We start from the raw sequence: 26,236 nt of genomic DNA on the forward strand, positions 1-26,236 counted from the left end.
TACAATTATGAATCCAGGTTCCCAATTAAAAATTGTATTATAGTTTTTGTTTATTAACCCTGTAATACAGAATCACAATTCGATTTGAAATGTGGGGGTGTTCCTCTGTTACCCCATTGGCTCTTCCAGAAACACGGTAGATCAAACATGTGCTGATTGGCCACAAAGATATTAGGGGGGGGACAAAGTGAGCCTCGCCCGCTCACCTGGAATTCAACAACGACTGCCAGTCTTTGGCACTGCTTTAGTAAAGGCTTATTGCATAGTTTCACAGAAAACCGGTATTGTATTTCACTGGGTTTGGGTTTGGATAATTGTGACGATAGCACGTTTCTTTGACTGCAAATGCACTTTGTGGACAGGGAATTCTACTGCTCTCAGGTACGTTTCACTTTTTATACTTTTATTCTCTTTTGAAGTATTTTTCCTCTAAGAAACTGTTTTTATGCTTTCAAGCACGAATTGACACATCAAATGAAATTGTATTTGTCACATGCTTTGTAAACAACAGGTGTATGTTTCGTTAGAATCCTATGCGATATGTAGATTATACACAGTCTGAGGATACACTAGTATTGGTAATGGAACAGGAAAACAATATTTTACTGTACGGTTGTTTTTATATTATTACGACCAAAGTTCGACTATTGGCCCCGTTGTGGATGAGCCTATCTATACGGAGGCGTAAAAGAGCCTAGGCTACTATATATAATATGTTTTACACGGCTGTCATGATATCAGGGGCCTGCCATGGGATATATCTCTCTCATCAAGAAGACTGACAGACACAGATGTTTGTTCACACTGCTGTGGTCATGTTATCTTATGGTTCACTGCTATGGTTGAGACACCACCCTGGAAGACAACATAAAAGCACTGAGTTGCCTTTCAGTTGGTTAATTATGGGAGAGATAGAATCAAACAGGTGTACTGTGGGAAAGTTTTCCACAAGAAAGATGATTGACACAATTCAACATCATAATCACTGTTATGTCATATGGGGTCCAGACCAAAAGGCAAGCTCTAGTGTGGACTATAAATTAGTGATATGTGCCAATGCGTACTTGAGATTTCAATGTTTGACAATCAATAAAACTATTCCCAAAGCCTGGACACTGACATTTTAATGGTGCAGACTAATCGAGTGCCAACTGCCAAGCTAAACATTAATGGAATATTTCTTCATGCATGTACTCTGTGCAGGTTGGGAGTTGCACAACATGGTGTGAATGTCTGTTATGAACCTTTATTTACTGTAAATGATTAACTAGTTCTTTACTTAACCATTACATATCCAGGTTAGTCTTATTGAGATCAAATATATTTTTGAAGAGATACCTGGTCCAACCAAGACAGCAGCAGGGGGGGAACAATGTTTCTGCTCAGCCTGTCCTTCATGTCACAGGACACATACTTCACATTTCTCTCTCTGGCCTCTTTTATCGCCACAATAAGATCACTGTCACTCATTGAAATGGAACCTAAGGCAATCCCCTTCCTGAATCCCAGGGCTTTCCAGCAGTTCAAAGTGCATGGAAGAGCAGGCCAGACAGTGGACACCGTGCTACCCCTTTCATTTACAGTGCACCTGATCAGCGCTCTCTATTTCCCCTTCTGCTTTGTAATTTACCTGAAATGCACAGAGGTACAGTCTTAGAAAAAAAGCTGCTATCTAGTGAACCCTTTGAAGGACCCTTTTTGGGTCGATGGACAACCCTTTTCTCCAGAGGATTCTATACTGAACAAAAATATAAACAAAACATGTAAAGTGTTGGTCCCATGTTTCATGAGCTGAAATAAAAGTTCCCAGAAATGCTCCATATGCACAAAAAGCTTATTTCTCTCAAATTTTGTGCACAAATTTGTTACATCCCTGTTGGTGAGGATTTCTCCTTTGCCAAGCTAATCCATCCACCTGACAGGTGTGGCATATCAACAAGCTTTTTAAACAGCATGATCATTACTCAAGTGCACCTTGTGCAGGGGACAATAAAAGTCCACTCTAAAATATGCAGTTTTGTCACACAACACAACGCCAAAGATGTCTCAAGTTTTGAGGGAGCATGCAATTGGCATGCTGATGCAGGAATGTGCACCAGAGCTGTTGCCAGATAAATTAATGTTAATTGCTCTTATAAGCCGCCTCCAACGTCGTTTTAGAGAATTTGGCAGTACGTCCAACCGGCCTCACAACCGCAAACCACGTGCATGGCATTGTGTGGGCGAGTGGTTTGCTGATGTCAACGTTGTGAACAGAGTGGCACATGGTGGCGTTGTGGTTATGGTATGGGCAGGCATGAGCAACGGACAATGAACACAATTGCATTTTAATCTTTGGCAATTTGAATGCACAGAGATACCGGGATGAGATCCTGAGGCCCATTGTCGTGCCATTCATCTGCCGCCATCACCTCATGTTTCAGCATGATAATGCACGGCCCCATGTTGCAAGGATCTGTACACCATTCCTGGAAGCTGAAAATGTCCCAGTTCTTCTATGGCCTGCATACTCACCAGACATGTCACCCATTGAGCATGTTTGGGATGTTCTGGATCGACATGTACAACCGCGTGTTCGAGTTCCCGCCAATATCCAGCAACTTTGCACAGCAATTAAAGAGGAGCGGGACAACATTACATAGGCCACAATCAGCCTTATCAACTCTATGTGAAAGAGATGTGTCTTGCTGCATGAGGAAAATGGTGGTCACACCAGATACTGACTGGTTTTCTGATCCACACCCCTACCTTTTCTTTAAGGTATCTGTGACCAACAGATGCATCACTGTATTCCCAGTCATGTGAAATCCAGAGATTAGGGCCTAATGAATTTATTTCAATTGACTGATTTCCTTATATGAACTGTAACTCAGTAAAAGCTTTGAAATTGTTGCATGTTGTGTTTATATTGGTTAAATAAAGGTGAAATAAATAAATATTGCCCTTGACAATCAACCGTTCTCTGTCATGGATGATGTTGGCTTTTGCTGACTGGTCGAGCACCTCGAGCCCTGGTACACACTACCAAGTAGGCGCTATTTTTCAGATGTTGCCCTACCAGAGTTACACAGTATTGTTGAAACGCACGTCCATGAGCTACTTGCTATGGGTGTCACTGCTATTAGCTTCATGACTGACATTTGGACCAGCGATGTCAGCCCCATGAGCATGTGGAGTCTGACAGCAAAGTGGGTCGACGAGGATTTCATCCTGAGGAAAGCCGTATTGCATGCTCAAGAATGTGATGGTTCTCATACTGCTGCTGCCATTTCAATGGCATTTGAGACTTTGAAACTTTGAAACATGAACACACTCCTAGCTCCATTCGAACAACTGACTCGAGAAATAAGCTCATCAACTGCGTCTGCAGCAGACGTGATACCCTTTGTCATGGCATTGAAACGCCTGCTCAACAAAACTGCCAACACAGACCGTGTGGTTAAAACTTGCAAAAGTACATTACAAGAGGCTGGATAAATGATTAGACTGTATTAGTGATTTAAATTAGTGATGTACCGATATGACATTTTTGGCCGATACACAATATTTTCCTTGCCAAAAAAATCCCGATACCGATATTTAACATTTGAGCGGCCTTTTAAGCATTCTAGTACAGTTAAATAGTTGACACACACACCAAAAAGTTATTTTGTTGGCATTTACGTATGTCCCCATTACCAGTAAAATATATTCAAAACCTATTTATTTCACTTACTTGTTGTGCTGTTTCGTTGTTCATTTGTTCAGTCTCAACCAGGATTTCATCATAGATGTAAAGCAGTGAAGTTTCAGCTCTGTCTGTTTGTGGCTTCTCTTCCTCGGTGCGCACTGTCACTGTGTCCGTTTCCATCTTGTTCAGCTGTGTCTAACATTTCACGTAAACGCTGTTTCTTGTCTGCATCGAAGTAGCGGTCCTTGTACCTAGCATCGAGCATGATGGCAACACAGTAAAGAGGCACAGAGAGAATGCCACCGAATCGCATGTTCACGTGGAGCTAAAATCCTCTGGTGACACAGAAATGTAAAGCTGTGTATCGTCTGCGTAGCAGAGAAAATCAATGTTGTACTTACTGATAAAGCTGCCAAGGGGTAACATATACCAACTGAACAGTACCGGACCCAAAATCGAACCCTGTGGAATGCCACATGTGATATGAATTTTCTCTGAGTTGTGTTCACCAAGGGTCACAAAAAAAACTCTCGACCAGTTAAATAGGTCCTAAACCAATTTAGAAATGGACCGGAGAGGCCAACCCACCTCTCCAGTCTGTCCAGAAGAACATCATGGTCAACAGTGTCGAATGCAGCACTTAAATCCAAGAGTACAAGGACAGAGAGCTGTTTGGTATCTGTGTTGGCTCTAAGATCATTTACCACTTTAACTAAGGCTGTCTCTGCTGTGGTGGCCCAAAAAACAGATTGGAATTTTTCAAAAATACATTTGGCACTGTATTTAGCTGTTTGAAAACCAATTTCTTGAATGGAATGTTGGAGATTGGCCGAAATTTGCCAAGAGCTGAAGAATCTAGATTCCTTTTTTTAGTGCAGTGGGAAAGTGCCTGTGAACAGGGAGGGATTAACAATAGCTTGCACTTCTTCAGATTTGCAATTAAAAACTGTTTTGAAGAAGGTGGTTGGATAGGATCGAGAAGGCAGGTACAAGGCTTAAGTTGTGATATCACTTTCCTGAGTATTTCTGTGTCAACCAGGGAAAATAAATCTATAGTGTCTTTGCATGGTAGGCTAGGGCACATATCATCAAACCAAAAACGGTCCCCCTATGGGGACAGCCGAAGAACCCTTTTGGAACCCTTTTTTCTAAGAGTGTACGTCAGAGCATAGGGCAACAGCCAGAGCGGTTAGTTAAATGACAAAACATGTTTTCTGGGAAGCAGGCAAAGTCACATTCCTAGGTGTATTAAAGCTTTGAGGTTGGTGTAGTGAGGCTGTCTCTCCCACTACAACCCTGTAGGTGTGTAGGCTGGGACTCACTGGGAGGTGCAAGCCTGGTTGCCGTCTCTGTTCAGCTATTTTGTACTCTGTGTCCTTGACAGGAGTGGAATGTTAGCTAAAACGACTGGTATCCAGACTAGGGAGGGGCAGGTTCTGGAACATTTTCTCTCTGTCTTTTGCTCACAGTATTTTTATGTCTCGTTTGGGTGGGGCAGGAAGTAGGTCTACATTTGAGCACTAGACTAAATGGGAAGGAGGGTGCCCTGGGATACTGTGTGAACTAGGAAGCCCACTATTTGTTGTTGCCAACACCGTACTGTGTGGCCTATATTGACCCACATGTTTTGCTACTGTCAACATGCCCATATTTCCATTGTTATTGACTTGCTAAAGCTGCAGGTAGACTCAGATACATGTCATTCTGAAAAGCAAAGGAAAATTCTGTTTATTGGAACCTTCCAGGTGAAGGGCTGAAAGGAAAACTCCTCAAAGAAACTGACATTTCACTTGCAACTCCCTTGTTAAATAACTTCACAGCTACAGAACAGAGCATTTTGTTCAGTTGGACCTTATGACGTCTAAATGTGACATCGTTGGGTGGGGCGATACTCTATACAGAGTGTCAGGATATATTTGGCAATTGCTTATATTTGTGTAATCAAAATGACATAGGCCTAAGTGTCCCAACCCTAACCCCATGCAATTCAGCAGCATTGAGTGCCTTTTTGATGGATCAGCCATAGTCTGGGTGTTTCAGTGGAAATCGAATTAATGATGGACCGATGACGCATTTTACAATGACTTCAATGGAAATTCACTATCATTACTGTTCCTCTATGCTTCTGTATGTGTAATCAAATGATAGAGGGTAATAAAACACAGTTGCCATTGACACTGGCACTGAACCATCTGAACGTTTTGAACTACAGTATAGGCCTATGCCTGGACAAAAATGTATGAAAGCAAACCGAATAGTAACTGATAGTAAAATGTAATTTGATATGTTTTGTTCTAATAAAACTGCCCAAAAATCCCTGCTATGCATATTTGTCACCACTGGTACATCTACAGTAGTTTAACTACAGTGTAAGCCTAGATGTCAACAGGTTGTTGGTGGCATGGCATGGTGTGGCATGTTGGTGATTGGGTTCACACAGTGCCACTTGATACGGTTTAGTAGCTTCAGTGAGTATGTAGCCGGGTTAAGAACCTCATGGGGTTAAAGATTTTACTCCTCTTCGATCCCTGTGGAGCAGAAGGCCACAACAAGACCCCGCAATATGCCGGTCGCTCCTTTGCAGTTTAAAGATATAGCATGAATCAAAGGCTAATAATAACCTGTCCTTTGCTCACTGCTTGAGCTTTGTCCACGGCTTTGTCAGTGTATCCCACTATTGGATAAGGGCACATAGAGGCTAAATAGGGAGACAGTATTGGTGATGTAATAATTCTGCCTGTAAGCTGCTGGCTGGCGTACTATTGTCCCTCTTGTACACTGATATAATGTACTGTATTAGAGATGTGTAACAGGATGCCTGTTTGTTGTAGAACTCTACCATGATATCACTGATCAAATGTCAGTGCTAAGAAAAGACATGGTTTAAAAACATGAATAAGAGTGTGTAACATACGTGTCCTAGTCTTTACCATGGGCTGTAATAGAGAAATACCACCATTTCCGCTAGGGAAGCTCTGCTGAATGGAGCATCATGATGATGTAAGGATTTCTGCCTCTCGCGTTAACTTCTTCTTTTCTCCTTCCTTCTTTTTTCAGTTACTTCCCCATCTGGACCCATCTGTGAGTTTCTGCCAATTAGCAGAGGCCCCCTGAACCCCTGGCACCTGTCCCTGTGCCATGCCAAAGAGTGACACGTGGCCGGGCAGCGTTGCCATGGAATCCTTGATCAGTATGGACAGCACTGGGAGCTGTGACAGTGTGGTTAGCATGAACTCTGGCTTTGTGAGTGCTGCCATAACCCTAGCCTTGCCCCTTTTCACGCCAACTGTTATTAGCACTCGCTGACCAGGAAAATGTTTGAGACCCTGGTTTTACCGGTTTCTAGTTTATTTAGTTGATGTGCTGCCCTGCTGCCTTTGTGGTAAACACTTAGGGATACTTTAGAAAGGATTTAAATGACAAAAGGTCAAACATTGAAAGGCCTTTCTCACTCCCATCTTAGATTTAATATTGACTATTATAAATCGGCATGTTCAATCAATCAAATATATTTTATAAAGCCCTTTACAGATACCCAGCCTAAAACCCCAAAGAGCAAGCAATGCAGATGCATAAGCACAGTGGCTAGGAACAACTCCCTAGAACGCAGTGTACAGTAGATAGGGTTCAGAGCCACTGTCTCTCAACTATAAGTGTCAGTGAGCTGCTGGGCTTGTTTCAGGTTGGGGGTGAGAGATTGTAAGAGTCAGTGAGCTGCTGGGCTTATTTCATGTTGGGGGTGAGAGATTGTAAGAGTCAGTGAGCTGCTGGGCTTGTTTCATGTTGAGGGTGAGAGATTGTAAGAGTCAGTGAGCTGCTGGGCTTGTTTCATGTTGGGGGTGAGAGATTGTAAGAGTCAGTGGGCTGCTAGGCTTGTTTCATGTTGGGGGTGAGAGATTGTAAGAGTCAGTGAGCTGCTGGGCTTGTTTCATGTTGGGGGTGAGAGATTGTAAGAGTCAGTGAGCTGCTGGGCTTATTTCATGTTGGGGGTGAGAGATTGTGAGAGTCAGTGAGCTGCTGGGCTTGTTTCATGTTGGGGGTGAGAGATTGTAAGAGTCAGTGAGCTGCTGGGCTTGTTTCATGTTGGGGGTGAGAGATTGTAAGAGTCAGTGAGCTGCTGGGCTTGTTTTATGTTGGGGGTGAGAGATTTTAAGAGTCAGTGAGCTGCTGGGCTTGTTTCATGTTGGGGGTGAGAGATTGTAAGAGTTAGTGAGCTGCTGGGCTTGTTTCATGTTGGGGGTGAGAGATTGTAAGAGTTAGTGAGCTGCTGGGCTTGTTTCAGGTTGTGGGTGAGAGATTCAGATGTTTGTTCAGAGAGAGAAATATAGAGAGAGAAATCAGAGAGAGAGAGAGAGAGAGAGAGACCACTTTGAGGAGACACCCCCTAGTCTGTTCAGTTCAGAGCTGTTCAGAGGCCCCTCACTGAAATCCACTGCAATACATTCCTCTGGCAATGCAGTATAGGATACAAGCTAGCCAGGAGCAGTACTGTGGTAAATTGTCTTTCCATCGGTGTTGTGTGAAAGGTAAATGTCATTTTGATCATCTCTGTGTCTCCAGTCTCACTGGGCCTCAATGTAATGTTCAGCCTAGCTGAAAGCAACAGGGAGACTGAATAAACACTGACTATTAACAACTGAAAAGCAAGGCAAAATAGTTTGAAGGCCTCACCTAACATTATACAAGGATATAGTGTACACAGACATTCCTGGCATACATCTCAACATAGCTATGTAATCTTGATTAAAGAGGAGCACTTGATTGCATTAGTATCTTTATTCTGAATCTGTTAATTCTCTACATTTGCAGTTTGTCTACGTTTCTGTGTTTCTTCTTTTGTGTTAATTACATGTGTGTGGGGGGAGCAGAGTGATGACAGTCTGGAGCACCTCTCTGCTGAGGAGCGGGCGTGCCTCATGTTTCTGGAGTCCACCATTGAGTCCCTGGAGATGGAGGAGGACAGTGGCCTGTCAAATGATGAGCCAGACCCCAGCAGCCTGGCAGCCAAACCTGGCCACCTCTCTATGGGACAGACCAGACTGGAGGGTGAGTATCACCAAAAATAGTTTGTTCATTTCTATGTTGTTGTTTTATCAGGAATTTATCATGCAGGAGACTAACAAATGTTTCCAGGTTTTGGGTCATGATTGTGCGAGCCAAGCTTAGGAAATTGTGGGAATTTGACAGTAAAATAATTGCTGTTTCTGCTTGCCTTCTAGATGTATCAGAACTCCAGCATGCTGACTCAGGAAGGGATCAGAAGTCCTTTCTGAACTGCATAGTGCCTACACCACTTCGAGTGGCAAATAGCCTTGCCAGTATCCAGCTCAAAGCGCCAGCTTCTGCCACCCAGCCCACTGCTCCAGCTGCAGCAATTGAGCCCAGAGCCCCAGCCCCAGTAGTAGCAACCCAGCTCAATACCCCAGGGGCATTTACTGATCTCAAACCTCCAGGGGTAGTCACTGAACCCACAGTCTCAGAGGTATTCACAGACAGTAAAGCTCCAGAGATAGCAACTGTGCCTAAGTCCCCAGAGTTGATTACTGACATCAAATCTCCTGGGTTGGACACTATTACAAAAGTTCCGGAGTTGTCCACTGAGTCTAAAACTCCAGAGTTAGCTGCAGACCCAAAAGCTTCTGCCTCGGACACAAGCCCTTCCTCAGCCACCTCAGATAATTCTGTGGACAGCATGCCTAAAGGAGTCTCTGTAGACAGCAAGTCTGCAAAACGTCAATCTAAGGTTCACTCTGAGCTGGATCTGAAGCTGATTCCCCCTCCCTCAGACTTCAGGGATGATGAGCCAGAGGAGGAGAGTGAACTTCTAGTGCCTGCAGAACTCAGAGTTCCACTGACCTACAGTGAGCTGGAGCAACTACGCAGGAGAGCTCCACCAGCCTCACCTGGAGCCCAACAGGCACCACCTTCTAAACCTCCTGTTGATCTGCCTCTACCTGTTAATACCAACTCACCACCCTCCCCCTCAGAGGCCCTAACCATATCCATTCCTGAGGCCCTGGAAACAAAGAACCCACCTGCCGTGGCCCCTAAGCCCAAGAGGCTTCCCTCCAACATCATCCAGAAGTCCCACAAGTCGGATAGTCACCCAGGCCCTCCTCTCCCCTTGCCCATTGACAGGTCGATCATTGACCCCCAGAAAGTGCGTTTGGAGGCCCTACGGAAGCTCGGGCTCCTGAAGGGTGAGGATGGAGACTCAGGCCCTGTAGTTTCACCCAAATCCCGGAAGTCATGGGCACCCTCTCCTCGCAGCCCAGCTGCCACCCAGACCCAAGCCCCAGCCCAAATCCCTACTACTTCCCCAGCCACTACCCCTGGCCCAGTCCCAGCCACTCTCCATACCCCAATCCCAGTGCCTGCTGCAGTTGCTGTCCCAGCTACCACAGTACCAGCCCGAGCCACTACCCTTGCTCCACTTCCAGCCCCAATCCAATTCAGTGACAATGCCAAAGCTCTGCTCTCGCCCCTTGCAACTCCTCCTTCACCACCCAAGCATATTCCCCCTCCCGTAAGGGTCAAATCAGCCACTCTGGAGCGCTCCAGCATGGGCCAGAGAAGCTACATGGCCAGCAATGCCTCCCTCAGGGCAAACCAGGCTCCCAGTGTCCCTTTGTCCCCCAGAGACCAGCGTAACTCTAGACCCCGCCAGGCCTCCCTAGGAACTGGGAAAGACTTCATGAATGTTCAGGGTGAGGCCTGCCACCCCCAACCAGGTCATGGGGAGTCTCAGAACAAGCTGCCCCGCTCCCATGGTATCAGTGTGCTGATCTGCCCCAACAGCAAGAGTGGAGAAGACCGACGAGAGGCCTTGAAGAAGCTAGGACTGCTGAGTGACTGAGGGAAGGGAGAGGGGAAATGGAACTGCACCATTATGGAATCCATATGAGGGGTGAGGTCTGAGGAGGAGGAATGTTCTTAATATGGATTCTGTATAACTAAGCCCTCTAGTTTTTAGTCACTGGGACACTGAAACTTATGGGAAGATTACTCTCTCCATAAGGCCTTCTTTGAAGCAACATGCAGAGAGCACTATTTGTTTGATGAAGGATTGCTTGGCTTTACCGAAACCTGTATATTTATAGAGGGGAGTGTCTTTTTGCCTTCTTGCTGCACAGAAATGTTGTATGTACCCCAAGACTGGCTTTCATGAATAACATGATTACAGTATCATACTACTATGAGATACTACTCTAACTACAGTTTGCAGTACAATGAGTATGTATGTACATTCCTCGTGAAATGTGTTAGGCTGTTTGTGAATCTAATTTGACATATTCAGTAATTTGATCATTGTCTATTTTCTAAATAGAATATAATACACGTTATGTAAGGATGTTTGTGTGTCATTAACTCGTTCATAATATATACAAAAATATGTGGACACCCCTTCAAATTAGTGGATTTCGCTATTTCAGCCACACCATTTTCTGTTGACAGGTGTATAAAATCCAAAACACAGCCATGCAATCTCCATGGACAAACATTGGCAGTAAAATGGTCTCACTGAAGACTTTCAACGTAATAGGATGCCACCTTTCTAACAAGTCAGTTCGTCAAATTTCTGCCCTGCTAGAGCTGCCCCGGTCAACTGTAAGTGCTGTTATTGTGAAGTGGAAATGTCTAGGAGCAACAACGGCTCAGATGCAACGTGGTAGGCCAAACAAGCCCACAGAACAGGAGCACGAGTGGGTCTCTCCTCGGTTGCAACACTCCCTACTGAGTTCCAAACTGTCTCTGGAAGCAACATCAGCACAATAACTATTCACCAGGAGCTTCGTTAAATGTGTTTCCATGGCCGAGCAGCCGCACACAAGCCTAAGATCACCATGCGCAATGCCAAGTGTCGGCTTGAGTGGTGTAAAGCCAGCCGCCATTGGACTCTGGAGCAGTGGATACGCGTTCTCTGGAGTGGTGAATCACTCGTCACCATCTGGCAGTCCGACGGACAAATCTGGGTTTGGCGGATGCCAGGAGAACGCTACTTGCCTGAATGCATAGTGCCTACTGTAAAGTTTGGTGGAGGAGGAATAATGCTCTGGAGCTGTTTTTCATGGTTCGGGCTAGGACCCTTAGTTCCAGTAAAGGGAAATCTTAAAGCTACAGCATACAATGACATTCTAGACGATTCTGTGCTTCCAACTTTGTGGCAACAGTTTCGGGAAGGCCCTTTCCTGTTTCAGCATGACAATGCCCCTGTGCACAAAGCGAGGTACATATAGAAATGGTTTGTCGAAATCAGTCTGGAAGAACTTGACTGGCCTCAACCCCATCGAACACCTTTGGGATGAATTGGAAAGCTGACTGTTAACCAGGCCTAATCGCCCAACATCAGTGCCCGACCTCACTAATGCTCTTGTGGCTGAATGAAACCAAGTCTCCGCAGCGATATTTGAACATCTAGTGGAAAGCCTTTTCAGGAGAGTACAGGTTGTTATAGCAGCAAAGGGGGACCAACTCCATATTATTGCCCATGATTTTGGAATGAGATGTTCGACAAGCAAGTGTCCACATACTTTTGGTTATGTAGTGTATGTTGTGCTCTTATAAAGAACAATGCACAACCCTTTGCGCTGTGTTTTCAAATGGAGAATAAACCTGATGGTATTTTTAGGGATGTGCCTTTATAACTTCTCCTTTCACATATCCTTTGACAAGAACTTTGACAGCATTGGTTGGACTTCATTTCCTAAAGTTCCTCTAATTCCTCAATGTTGTTGGAACCATGCTAACCAGTGAAAAAATGATCTGATTCGCTCATATTATTTTGTTTGGTGTAGTGATTGGCAGTTGTAAAGGAACCAAATTAGAAGGTAGAGAAAATGTACTACTACATAGCCTACAGTACAGTAGATAGAAGCTTCAGTAGCCAGCCAGTCAGTGATAGAAATCTGAAATGTGGTTTGTGTGGTTTAGGTGTGACGCACATGAAAACCCATTATACAAACTGGTTGTTGAGCAGCAATATAGGTCTGTCTAGTTGAGATAGAGAGCTGGTTCCTCTTTTGTGGTTCCTAAAATTCTATCCCCTTTTAAAATACCATCAGGTTGGGTTCATATGGTTTCTAATCATTGTCTGTCAAAAATCATCATACTCAAGTCAAAATGATGAAGTATAGCATTTACAATTGAAGTGGCTCATTAAGGCCTAGATTTAGTCAGATCAAGCATTAACCGGCGATAGTCTACACCCGCATAGATGTTGTTTTGGAGGTGTCGGGGGTAACGGTTGGAGCTGTCAAATTGGTGAGCAGTTGTTCTTGACCATTGTCACGAAGCCACACCCGTCCCACTCGTGTTAGAAGTTTACAGTGAGAAACTAGGCTAAATAGAAATAATGTTGCTCAAATTGTACAATTATTAAACAAAATAATGAGAATATCTATTAGCCTAATTGAAGTGTAGATTATATCTCACATTCCAGTGTTAGAACTTGTAAACAAGGCTGAATGGGATTTATATTAATGCGACTCCGTGCATCCAATGGCAATGTCCGCTATAGGTACAATGCCCGGAGCTGCTTGTGGATTGGACAGCTCTAATGCAGTTCCACCTCCGACACCATGAAAACATCAGCTATGCAGATGTTGGCTAAAGCGGATCTGACTGAAACGGGTGTTCCCAATGGCAGGACTTACTAAACCATGTCAATGGTTTGTTTTGGAAAGAGAATAGACCTTGATACCCTTTGTATATGACCTCTTCAATTTAGACAACAATTTAAGGTTATGAGTGGGGTATAATGCTTTTAATATAATGAAATGGTTGGTCCAATGAATTTTTGTTGTGAAACAAAAGGTGACATGTAGGCTACAGATAGAACAGCACATTGTTGATACGGGCCCTTCAAAGTAAAGGAATGTTATATCTATTTATCTGTCAGCTGCATTGGGCTTTGCCTACTGTGAGTGTCCCCAATACAGGCCCTGGTTTGTCATGTCAACACGTATACGGTCAACAAATTGGTGTCACGGCTGCAGTGTCAGCAGTTTTATCTGATGACACAAAAGTGGAGGAACCTGTTAATTAGCTCATATTAACCCTTGTGTGCTGCAACGACCTTTCTATTCTATTGATCACTGTTTAACCCTTGTGTAGCCTTAACATTCTGTATACTCCCCTTGTCCTAAGGGTAAAAAATGACCCGCCTTCACTAAACCCCTAAAATAAAGCAGCTAAGTTGAATTTTAAATCCCAAATCTATTTTGCATGAAGAAACAACCTGTCATTCATCAAACTTTGTGAATATCTGGGTTTTCCCTCTTCACAATGCAGAAAGACTGCATTTAACCAGTGGACACCACTCGTTTTTATTACAACACACCTGTCATAATTGTTTTCTTTACTAAAGTAGAGGTTTATTATTATTATTGCTAAAGGTACTGCAAAGGTGTAAACATACATTTTTTTGCACGAGATAGCACTAGTATAGCCTAAGAAAGTAGCAGAAGGGAAACAAAAAGTCTTGAACGTTTTTGGCAACATAGTGACATATTCTTATATACTGTACAATGAGGAATTCAACTACAAAGTACTAGTCTTCTCCCATTTTTTAACCATTGCCCCCACCCACAAGGTGTATAAACAACAATAAATACAAATAAAATAAGATAATAGATACAAAACAAAAACGTGAACAAGAAAGTTTTAGTTTTGTCTGAGTTCAATCAGTAGCACACAATCTCAATTTCTCATTGTGTGTGTGTGTGTGTGTGTCTTTGTGGTTTTTGTGGTGTGTAAATGATTTTATAATTACCAGGTCAAAAATGACCCTAAGACAATCTTTGTACCCTGGTGGTGTACAGCTTTCATGGAAATATGAACAAAAGCGATGTTTCACTTTTTCTAATGTTGGGGTCACTCTAGGAAAGTAAGCAAATTTCAAGTTGAAAAAAGATCATTTAGGGGACTTTCTCTGCTGTTAAACATAGTGACGGGTAATTTTTTAACCTTTTTTTTACCTTTAAGACAACACAAGTGTTAGTATGACTTGATTTAATATTTTATCATTTAGAGACATTATACATGGTTTAAAAACTTGTTGTACTTCTACAGCACTGGATATAATTTCAGCACAGTTTTGGATTAAATTGATGCTCGAATTATTTTCTTGTCTTTTTCCATTCCAGTTTCAAGGGTGAGTCAGAAAGACCAGTACACAAACCTAATACACAAAATAATACCTGACACACCCCTTATCTGCTGTAATTGTTTTTAAGAGATGGTTATTGTCTAGCCCCGTTTATACCTGGTGCTAACATGGGTCCTTTGTCCTGATCTTGTGTACATTCTGATTGTTCCCACATTTCCAGAAATGTGTTGTCTACACATAGTATTTTAAATGTATGTTATCTGTCCACTGTGTCTGTGTTGTGACCAGATATCCTGGTCCCTTCCTTTAGGCACATTATTTCACAGCTTTTCTTTCAAAATAAGATATGTTATTTTTTGTAAGACACATATTGATGTAATCAGTCAATGCAGCAACCTGTCAATGATTTTAGAGGGTGGAATAATTCTGATTTAAATGGTTTCTCTGTCCAGAGATGTCTATACAATGCATGTTCGACTACCTCCGGAGGCGGGCAGGAGGATCTCATCACAATCAGATCACAATGTGTCTTTTGATTGTCTACACCTGTCAAAAAATGTGGGCACATTCAGAATGTGGACAAGATCAGGACAAAGGACCCATGTTAGCACCAGGTATAAACAGGGATTCTGAGATGTCCTCCTTAGTCTCATGAACATATTTAAAGAAAAGGGCTACTTTGACATCAAATAATATTAGAAATTAAACTCAATTACAGTATGTTTATTTTGATAAGTGTTTTTGACAGAAACAAGCTCATAATCTTGTTTCATTTCATCTCTGTACATACTTTTTTTTTTTTTTTTTTTTTTTTTTACAGTTGATAAAGTTACATGCACGTGTGCATCTTCATCTTCATGGGTTGAACACAGTAGGCGAGCATTTAGAGAACAAACGAGAGCTACAAGAAATGTAAGAACAGCAATTCCATTCATTTAAAAAGACAATACAAAATCCAGACATTTTTACATGAGCAATAACAATTTTCAAGTGCAAATACCATTATCAACTCTATGATACATCATAGCAAACTCATGTAAAAAAACAAACCAAAAAAACTCAACCATCTGGTGTGTTCAGGCTGCAGGGACAGAGGGATGAAGAGAGGGAAAGGGTAAGTTGGGACAGGTGTAACAGTGAGTGCTATGGACTGTTGCTATTGACATCGAAATGTTGGGATTTTAAAAAAAAAACAGGGTGGTATAAATACTAATGGCAACTTTAAAACAAACATTCAAAAGAATACAGATATAGCAGATATTCTGGGATGTGTATTAAACAGTTCCTTCTGACTATGAGGTCTGCATGGCTAGGCCACGCTTGTCTTACAATTTAGCAATGTGGTGAAAATCCTTTTCTCTTATCCAGAAGCACCTGCGCTTACAACTATCTAAAGGTATTGTACAATAGCCTTTACCATTCACACTGTTAATTTTCTCTTTTATTTACAAAAAAAATAATCTAAAATCAAATAAAAACAGTTTCCAAGGGAAATCCATTATATTTAAGAGCAGTAGCTAACATGTTGATTCTTCTTCAACAAAGGTTTGAGTGTATTAGGATTGCTTGTTATCATTGTCATTTGTTTTTACATTGCAATAATTCCATTGTAATAGTATTGCATTGATCAACTATATTCGTTTTTCAACATTATTGTAGTGTGATGCTGAATATAAAGTAACTTCATTCAAAACCCTAACGCCAGTCACATTTGTTTTATAAATTAGTCCAAGAAAAGACAATCCTTTGTTATGTTTTGACAAATATTAACATTGTTTTTTAGTATTTCTTTAGACACAAAGAGAGGAGTAGCACAATGGAGACTTCATTCATTGCACTTACACAACAAAGGTAGGATGACAGGCTCTAGATCTAGTGCACAAGATAATAACTAGGCTTTTGCTGTGCGGACAGTCTTTGGAAGAGCTGGTCTTATTGGGACAGAATCTGCTCAAGTTTATTTAGATTAAAAAGGATTCAAACCAAACATTACAATCAGTTGGTAATCCATGGATGTAGAGGCAAATGTGATATGACTTTCAACTTGCATGAGGACAGGTGGTAGAACTGTATTTATACTTATGATGCATCTCTCTGAACACAACATTCTTTTATATTAATTCAATGGACTATTAGTGTGATGCGAGCACAGAAAGAGGACTTGAAATTGAAGAATTAAAGTGACCTTTTTTAAAAGAAGCAGCAAACGTATGTCCCTCATAGACATTTCTCTAACTCTCTCTCACAGAGTTGTGTCCAATAAAGACATTTTCTGTATCACAGAGCCTTGTCCTTTAATTAAGATGTATCTCTGTTTCACTCACCAGTCATGGACCATAGAGACATTTCTCTGTCTCTCTCCTCACCAGTCATGGACCATAGAGACATTTCTCTGTCTCTCTCCTCACCAGTCATGGACCATAGAGACATTTGTCTGTCTCTCTCCTCACCAGTCATGGACCATAGAGACATTTATCTGTCTCTCTCCTCACCAGTCATGGACCATAGAGACATTTCTCTGTCTCTCTCCTCACCAGTCATGGACCATAGAGACATTTCTCTGTCTCTCTCCTCACCAGTCATGGACCATAGAGACATTTATCTGTCTCTCTCCTCACCAGTCATGGACCATAGAGACATTATTTTGTCTTTCTCCTGTGATTCTCACAAATCTAGTTTTCTATTTATTTTCCAAAATGTCCATCACCGTCTGAATTTAAAATAAACTACAATTTATACACTTTGTTAAGTTAACTTGGATATAGACTAACAGAAAATATCTGTAGGTAGGTACAATCTGGACAGAAGAAAAAAACATAGAATAACTGTTTTAACAGTAATACCTTAACAAGAAGTTGCTCTAAGAGCTCAGATATAGTAAGGCTTTGAATGTTATGGAATGTAACAATGACATGAAACTGACAGATCCTTCTCCTTGAGGATTGCTTATGGAGGATATAGATATACAAAAGGATACTCATTTATCAAAACAGACTCATCCTGGCATGGTAAGAGTTAAAGCTGGAATTTAAGTGAAAGACTATTTATTAAAGCACGTTTACGATAATCCTGTTCCAGCTCAAAACAAATGTGACAAACATATTGCCCTTGTAATAACCTTCTTCCTGTTTGACATAAATGCCTCTACCGTTGTCCATTTTGTCAACAAACAGACAACATGCGTCATCTGAAATGCACACATATCCTTGTAATTATGGATTGCTGTGAAAATGACAGACAAGGCCATCTATGCTATATGATACTAGAAACAAGAATGACAACAGCAACAAACAAAAAAATAGAACGACACAAACATATTGGAGTCGTGATAAATATTCAGAAAGAAGAGATGGGCAAGAAAGCCTGTACTGTACTTTGACTCAAGTTGGTTGGCTTCAGATACTGCATGGTTTTGGAGAAATAAAAGGGCATACAACTAAATACTGCAAAACAGATTGAGTTCAACATATGAGACTGCATAGTGAGGTGTGTCGTCAAAGCCTACAGTATGAAAAAATAGAAGAAAAAAAATAGTTATTTCTGTCAACTTGTTAGAAGTCCTGTGAGAGTTTGTTGTTTGGCCTGTTAGAGGGGGGCGGGATCTGGTCCTTCGGGGGCGGGGTTTGATGTGGAGACTACTTATATGGTCGCAAGAAGGCGGAGACTTTGCTGCTTATGAGGCGCAAGAAGGAGCGCGGCAGCATCTCGCTGAACTCCCGAGGGGTGTACTTGAAGTAGTTGTTTGGGTGGGCCAGCACGTCGAAGAGAGTTTTAATCAGCTTTTTATCCTGATAGGAAGAAGAGAACAACACAGCACACTTTACTGACAAGTATTCAAGTATACAAAAGTGTTTATTCAGACAATACCTGACTTGAACATGAACATGACCCACTGAGGGATGCAGTAGTATGTATCTTAGCAGCAGGCACTAACCTTTAGGATTTCTTGATGGTTTTCAGAGGCATAGAGTCTTCCATCTCTGACAATGTCCTCTACAAGCTGTTCATAATCCTCTGTGAAAACACAAAAACACATTATACAGTAAACACCTCAGAATCTGAAGACTTGCCCCCTCTGTTTCCTCAGTGGGTGTCTGTGTGGTGGGTGAGAGTTTACCGTCATAGGTGACATAGGGGATCTGGAAGCCTCGGGCACTGTTCGCCTCGTTGGACTTGAAGTTAATCCAGAGTCTGCGGGAGCGAGCGGTGAAGGCTATAGGTCGCTCGTACGTCTGACACGTCTCATAGGTGGTGATGGATGTGGCCGACCCTGGAAGAACAGACGAGATACACAGAAGATTGACAAAATACTTTGCACATTGGGTATGCAGGCACTCAATCTCAATCTGCTCTTATGATCATTTCCTCAACTTGAAAGCTTCTCAAGTAGACGCATTAAAAACTAAAACCTTAAAATTGAACTATGTATAGTACAGTATTTGTTGTTTGAGAATTTTCAGTGTTTATTGAAACCTAGATCCGATCTCTATAGAGTGGATGGATATTGTGGTTGTGGAACACCACACTGGGTTGAGAGGAGGCTGGTGATGGGAGGACGGCTCATAATAATGGCTGGAATGTAGCGAATGGAATGGTATTAAACACATGCGCTGGGTTATATGAGAGGTGCTTACAGTTCTTCCTCATAACCAGTACGTCTCCACACTCGTCCTCTGAGGGCAGGAAGATCTCAGGCACCACCATGAGGATCTTGCGCTTGTTGGGTGGGTTGATGATCCAGATACATTCTACATTAGCTGGGTAGTTTCCGGGGTAGTTGGGCGACTCAATGTAACCTGTGAACTCGCCCATCTCTCCTCCGCATTCTCGGTCTAATGTACACACACACACACACACACACACACACACACACACACACACACACACACACACACACACACACACACACACACACACACACACACACACACACACACACACACACACACACACACACACACACACAATAATACAAGTTATTAGTGAGTCCATCTGGAGTTTTGGGAAGAGAGCCAACATTTCAAAATAAAATACATATTTCTATTTGGCTAGATAGATACAATAAAACATTTAATTTGTTACGTGTGGATTTGCAACCTGGATGTTTAATGTAATATTCATAGAAAAGGTATGCAAATTAAGGCTCAAGGCTAAATTTTTGAAAGTCCAAAATAAAAAGTGATTCTGTCAGAAAATGCATTCTGTATGCAAATAGCAGGTTTATACAATCAGGAACGTACTCTTGCACTGAGAGACACTGGTGGCCCCATCAAAGTCTGTAGTGGTGTTACCAGGACAGGTGATGCAGTAGTTCTGTCTGAACTCTGTCTGGTAGCTGCCCAAAGGGCAGCGAATACAGCGGTGCACCGTAGTGTTGTAGTAGTGGCCAGGAGAGCACTGAACTGCAGAGAGGACAGGGACACACACATATGCACACTTACAAACCAAATCTGAGGTGAAATAATATTGATGGCACAGATTTGAGGATAATATGATGTAACTGACCTTTGACCTCACAGTCATGGAAGGAGCTGGACCCCTCCCGTTTGGTGCTCAGCCCCCCTCCGCAGGGGAAGCATAGGGTCCGTCCCAGGTCAGGCTGGTAGGAGCCAAACGGGCATGGCTGGCATGGCTGAAACCCATCACTGGAGAAGTAGCCAGTAGGGCACTGACCTTGATGAAGACAACAGTAACAAGACACTTTCAGTCAGATAGAGATGTACAGTACCCTGTGCTGCACTTCACTATAGGTTACTGTACAATGTTGGCACATGCAGACATATGAATGGATAATTAGTGCAGTCTGCCATCAGGGGTGTGTATGTACCTGCACAGGAGGAGATGTTGCGTGCTCCAGCAGGTCCATGCCCATCACTGCCAGGGCACAGGTCACAGGCCAGCTGCCCCTCCCTCTCCTGAAAGGTGCCAGGTGGGCACTGGATGCAGCGCTCCTGTTCCCCGTGGTAGTACGATCCTGGCAAACATCTGACTGAGAGAATAGCCAGGAGGGGTCTGGTGAGAGAGCTATACAGTACACACACTGACACCAAACACTCCTGGCTACAAACTAACTAGCACACCACAGCTCTGGAGATGTTTTGGTATTCAGTACATGAGACTATATGAATACATAAGTACACACGAGTCATAAATAGTCATGAGAACCTATGTCAGTTTATGGTTTGTGTCACGACGGTGTCTTGACTGTTTATGCCATCTGTGATATAATAAAATTTTCGTACAGAGTCATGGTCTGCATGGTAACCAGTGACAGAGAAAGATGGCTGCCAAACTGGTCTTTCTTACCACAGCGTCCACTGTCCTTCTCCCGTCCTGGACCACAGTTCTCGTGGCCTGAAGCGACCTGGGGCAGCTTCTGGGCCACCTCGTACTCCAGCCCAGCCACGCGGATCAGGAAACGCTCCTGGTTGATCGACTTCTTCAGGGCCTTGATGTATGTCTTTACCTGCTTCTCCATGCGCTGGCGCAGGCAACTCAGGTTACAGCTCCCTATGGGGGAGAAGGGACAGTACATATTACCAGATCAATCAATCAATTCATCAATGAATTAATTAAGCAATCAAAAATGAACCAATCAGTCAATCACAGTGTCAGGGAGATATATCAAAGCAGACATCTTGTAAATCTCAGTACTGATTGACCTGTAGTGTCTCCTGGCTTGACCTCCGCCTCGAGCTCCAGGGTGATGCGTGTCACTTCTTTGTTGGTGGGGTTACGGACACGACGCCCTTTGGCCTTCTTGGAGGAGTCACATTTGAGGTTGACAAACGTAACCAGGCAGTTATTGCAGGGCTGTCCACTTCCTAGAGACACATTATTGTAAAACAACATTGTAAGTTACTGGGAGTTAACATCAATGCTGGGTCTTTCATGGGTTAGGGGTGGGGTGGTAGCGTTGGTCTGTTAGCAGCATATGTTAGACAGATTACTGCCTTCATTGCACATTATCACAGTGAGGGTTACTATGTAGCAAATACACAGAGACCCACTTACCTACAAATTTGCTGTTGAATATGCACACACTGAATATGAGACATACAGAAAAAAAGAATGCACTGTAGTTGAATTGTCAGTTTTTCTGTAAGGCCATCATTACCAAGGTCTGGAATGTAGGCCAGATGTGGCCCCTCACCTGGCCCCAGCGCTCGGCCCCTGTCCTCAGCCCGGCCTGTCAGCTTGGGGTGCAGGTGGCACTTGGCATCTTTGATCTTGAAAGAGGCGGTCTGCTTCACTGGAGGGGCCCCTGTTTCTACAGGCAAACAGAGCATTGCAGGTGGATGGGTGTAGAGGAGGACCACACTACAATAGGACCATTCCGTCCACAGCAGTTGCATATATGCAGTGGCACAGATAGGAACAATATACAAACCCATTGATACTGACCACAACCCCTAACCCTAACCCTAGATCCAGCTGCAACCCTAACCCTAACCCTAGATCCAGCTGCAACCCTAACCCTAACCCTAGCTACATCTGTAACCTTCTACCTAAGTCCTAAGAATGCCTCTGTAGGACACTGTACCTATGCAGCTCGGACTGCTGCTTGTGTTCAGTCTGGCTGGGGATTTGCCTCGTAGGATGGGTATGCCACAGCTCACTGTATAGCTGCTGTCAGATTCTGTAAATGATCCAACATATCGTTACAGCTCCAGTCAGAAGTCATTTAAATCAATAGCACACAATGTTTGAGATAGAAACGGTAACAATGTGTATTAACGCTGATATTGTATATGGATGCCTCTACCTGCCAGATAGTGAGCCTTGGAGGTGCAGGTGAGGGAGCAGCTCTCTTTCTTGCCCGTTTTACTGCAGGTCAGAGTGGTCTTGGGAGCTAGGCCAGGCAGACATTTCACCAGCTCTGGATGAACATAAAAACAACATCACAATCATACACTACTCATCAATTACAACATCCTTTCCATGACTTTGGAACAGAGCCATAATGTGTGTTTCTATGTCCTGACCACCAGGTGGTGGTGTTGTTACATACCAATGCAGTCCTTCCTGTTCCAGTGCAGCTTGTATCCAGTTGGACAAGTACACTCATAGCTGCCCTGAGTGTTGACACAGCCATATTTACAGCTACCGCGGTTTATACTGCACTCATCAATATCTGCAGAGGAAAATGGACAGTTATGACCATGTACAGGTAAACTTTTGTAAATACTTAAGATAAAAACTTGAGATACAAAATATTTTGAAATCCAGTGCTGAGTTAATTAAGCAATTAAAACATCCCATAATGCTTAGGGTTATGTATAAACATGCCCAGTTGCTCATTATTTTGGCTACCATGGCAAGAAGAAATACATATCTCAAAATGGGTCTCAAATGAGCATGGGGGTATAAAGGGTGTGTGTCTCAGTCACCAGATCTCAACCCAATTGTAACACCAATGAGAGATTCTGGAGCGGTGGCTGAGACAGCTTTTTCCACCACCATCAACAAAATGGAATTTCTCATGGAAGATGGTGTCACATCCCTCCAATAGAGTTCCAGACACTTTTATTATCACAGTTACCTGTATGTCTAGACCCAGCATCCAAGACACTCATATGAGTGGAAATCCACAAGGCAACAATTAAACACATCAAACACATAGACATACAGTACCAGTCAAAAGTTTGGACACACCTACTCATTCAAGGGTTTGGAATGCTTTTCCAACAGCCTTGAAGGAGTTCCCACATATGCTGAGCACTTGTTGGCAGCCCTTCCTTCACTCTGCGGCCCAACTCATCTCAAACCATCTCAATTGGGTTGAAAATAGTAAAAATTAAGAAAAACCCTTGAACGAGTAGGTGTGGCCAAACTTTTGACTGGTACTGTATGCTCACTCACTCACTCACTCACTCACTCACTCACTCACTCACTCACTCACTCACTCAGTTCTACTGTCAGTGATCACTTCTACAAAAGATGAATGTCTGTTTTGATAAACAGGCCTGATTTCTCATTTGAATCCAGGATGTGATATCACTGCTTTGCATTTCCCCTTGGTCAGAAACTTCTCTTCCCACCAAAGTTCTCTCTCTTTGGGAAGAAGAACACTTGGAGGGACTTTACAGAGCCAGAGAGGAGTAAATGATAATAACTTTTTAACACACATAAACCAAAACCAAGGCAAGGCGGTGTGTCTCTGGGCTGAGCATGACAAGGCAAGGGGGTGTGGCTTGGTGCTGAGGATGAGGGGGACAAGGCAAAGGGGTGTGGCTCGGTGCTGGGCCAAGCCAGACTTAGTGACAGGGACACCAGGAGAGAAACACAGATAATAACAGTGATTGATGATATGGCCTGCTGATAGAATATCGATTAGCTTGATTATTCAGCGCGAATAAAACAGTCTACAAGCCTCCACTGCTCTCTCCCACCATGGAGATGATGACTTCATCAATAGTGTTTGGCTGGGGTTGTGTTGCCACAAAGCAAAGGAGATGCATCTGTCTGTCAAGCTGCTTGTCTGAAGAAATCTGACCTTCACCTTGAATAACTCCATTTAATGAGAGAGAGACAGAGAGAGACAGAGAGAGTGAGAGAAAGAGTGTGAGAGAGAGAGACAGAGAGAGAGAGTGAGAGACAGAGAGAGAGAGAGTTTTTTTCTATTTTTCTTTTCAAGCTTGAAATGTGAAAAAAACTTTGAGTAAATCTTTGTCAAGCCCTCTCTACAGCTAGCTCTGTCTGTTTTTCTTTCTGTTTGCTCAGAAGAAATCAACTAATTTATACTAGAGGCCAATGTGGGATTGGAGAATAAGAGGGGAGTCAAAGAGAGAGAAGAAAAAGACATTCAGATTGACATGTATGCTGACCTCATGCATCATTATTGTCTGTGGATGATATCATCCGCTGGTTTCAAAGGCATTACTCCAACTCCAGGGGGGAACGAAAAGAAACATGAAAATGAGCTAGCTCACCCGCCGGCTCTTGCTTTCTTCAATAGGCACCAATACCTGTCATCTCCCTGACACGCAGACACACATTCTTCTGCCCCAGACTCCAGTGAGACTGAGAGGCTATAGAATAGGCTAATCACAGTTTGACTGTGAAGGTCAACAGTAAACAGAGGGCACCATGTCTGTAGAGAATGGGGTACCTTGTTTTCTTAAAAACTTCTTAGGGCTAGGGGGCGGTATTCGGAAGTTCGGATAACTGACGTGCCCAAAGTAAACTGCCTGTTACTCAGGCCCAGAAGCTAGGATATGTATATAATTGGTAGTATTGGATAGAAAACACTCCGTTTCTAAAACTGTTAAAATAATGTATGTGAGTATAACAGAACTGATATGGCCGGAAAAAATCAGAGGAGAATCCATACGGAATTTTTGTTTTTTGAGGTCACCACCCATTCAGACACTTGTCTATGGGATATTCAAAAGAAATCCTCCCAGATTGCAGTTCCTATGGCTTCCACTAGATGTCAACAGTCTTTAGAAAGGGTTTCAGGCTTGTTTTTTGAAAAATTTGCTAGAATTTGTACTTTTTCAAGGTGGCTCTCATTTGGACTGTAATCTTGTGGCGCGCGTGGATGAGGGCGCGCACTTCGTTATTTATCTCCGGTATTGAACATACTATTATCCTTCTTAAATGTTATAGTTTATTTACATATTAGGGTACCTGAGGATTGATTAGAACCGTTGTTTGACTTGTTTGGACGAAGTTTATTGGTAACTTTTGGGATTGCTTTGTCTGCATGTTGAACGACTGGAACGGGTGGATTACTGAATCAAATGCGCCAAGTAAACTGACTTTTTGGGGATATAAAGAAGGCCTTTATCGAACAAAATGACCATTTGTTGTGTAGCTGGGACCCTTGGGATTGCAAACAGAGGAAGATCTTCAAAGATAAGTGATTTATTTTATCGCTATTTCTGACTTTTGTGACGCCTCTGCTGGTTTGGAAAATTATTTTAAAGATTTTGTGGGCGGGGCGCTGTCCTCAGATAATCGCATGGTATGCTTTCATTGAAAAGCATTTTTGAAATCTGACAATGCGGCTGGATTAATAAGAAGTTAAGCTTTTAAATGATGTATGACACATGTATTTTCATTCATGTTTAATATTAACGATTTTTGTATTTTGAATTTCGCGCTCTGCAATTTCACCGGATGTTGTCGAGATGGGGCGCTAGCGTCCCACCTAGCCTTAAGAAGTTTAAGTCTACTCAATGCTTATCAAGTGATTGTAACCAAGTAAAATAGAACACATATATAAGTTGTATTCTAATGATCAAATATCAACTTGGTTTTATGTAAACAACATATTGATTCATTCAGATGGAATAATCAGACAGTAACATCTACTCTACAGCTAGCGTACCACCTCAATACATGCCTCTCTCACAGTATAACTCCACCATGTGGTTTTCCTAATGTCTCAGTCAGGGCAGTCTCTCTCAGATGTCAGCTGAAGCCAGTGATGACAGGCCTCCACAGCAGGTCAC

General features: G+C 42.8%; 2 protein-coding genes across 6 annotated transcripts in view; one reads left to right on the plus strand and one right to left on the minus strand.

The window, feature by feature from the left end:
- The first annotated feature begins 214 nt into the window (after positions 1 to 214).
- On the plus strand, positions 215 to 11,021 carry LOC115165819 (specifically androgen-regulated gene protein). The gene is made up of 4 exons (XM_029719222.1): positions 215 to 381; positions 6,728 to 6,913; positions 8,539 to 8,716; positions 8,890 to 11,021. Exons 2-4 carry the CDS (start codon positions 6,809 to 6,811, stop codon positions 10,524 to 10,526), a joined length of 1,920 nt encoding a protein of 639 aa, XP_029575082.1. The 5' UTR covers positions 215 to 381; positions 6,728 to 6,808; the 3' UTR covers positions 10,527 to 11,021.
- A 6,398-nt stretch (positions 11,022 to 17,419) lies between these two features.
- Positions 17,420 to 26,236, minus strand: part of LOC115165820 (signal peptide, CUB and EGF-like domain-containing protein 3) — a 113,856-nt gene continuing 105,039 nt past the window's right edge. For 2 of the 5 annotated variants that reach the window (XM_029719226.1, XM_029719228.1), the window contains 13 exons: positions 22,789 to 22,911; positions 22,543 to 22,656; positions 22,321 to 22,416; positions 21,931 to 22,047; positions 21,440 to 21,601; positions 21,084 to 21,287; positions 20,605 to 20,766; positions 20,283 to 20,450; positions 20,018 to 20,179; positions 19,412 to 19,609; positions 18,895 to 19,047; positions 18,712 to 18,791; positions 17,420 to 18,565 (listed from right to left, as the gene is read on the minus strand). In XM_029719226.1, coding sequence (XP_029575086.1) covers positions 18,413 to 18,565; positions 18,712 to 18,791; positions 18,895 to 19,047; positions 19,412 to 19,609; positions 20,018 to 20,179; positions 20,283 to 20,450; positions 20,605 to 20,766; positions 21,084 to 21,287; positions 21,440 to 21,601; positions 21,931 to 22,047; positions 22,321 to 22,416; positions 22,543 to 22,656; positions 22,789 to 22,911 — 1,892 coding nt within the window. In that variant the 3' untranslated portion in view covers positions 17,420 to 18,412. Of the gene's footprint in view, positions 18,566 to 18,711; positions 18,792 to 18,894; positions 19,048 to 19,411; positions 19,610 to 20,017; positions 20,180 to 20,282; positions 20,451 to 20,604; positions 20,767 to 21,083; positions 21,288 to 21,439; positions 21,602 to 21,894; positions 22,048 to 22,320; positions 22,417 to 22,542; positions 22,657 to 22,788; positions 22,912 to 26,236 lie in introns of all 5 variants that reach the window. The other 3 variants (XM_029719223.1, XM_029719227.1, XM_029719225.1) reach the window with 2 other exon arrangements.

The sequence above is a fragment of the Salmo trutta genome, chromosome 28 (genome assembly GCF_901001165.1).
Source record: "Salmo trutta chromosome 28, fSalTru1.1, whole genome shotgun sequence".
NCBI classification, from domain to species: Eukaryota; Metazoa; Chordata; class Actinopteri; order Salmoniformes; family Salmonidae; genus Salmo; species Salmo trutta.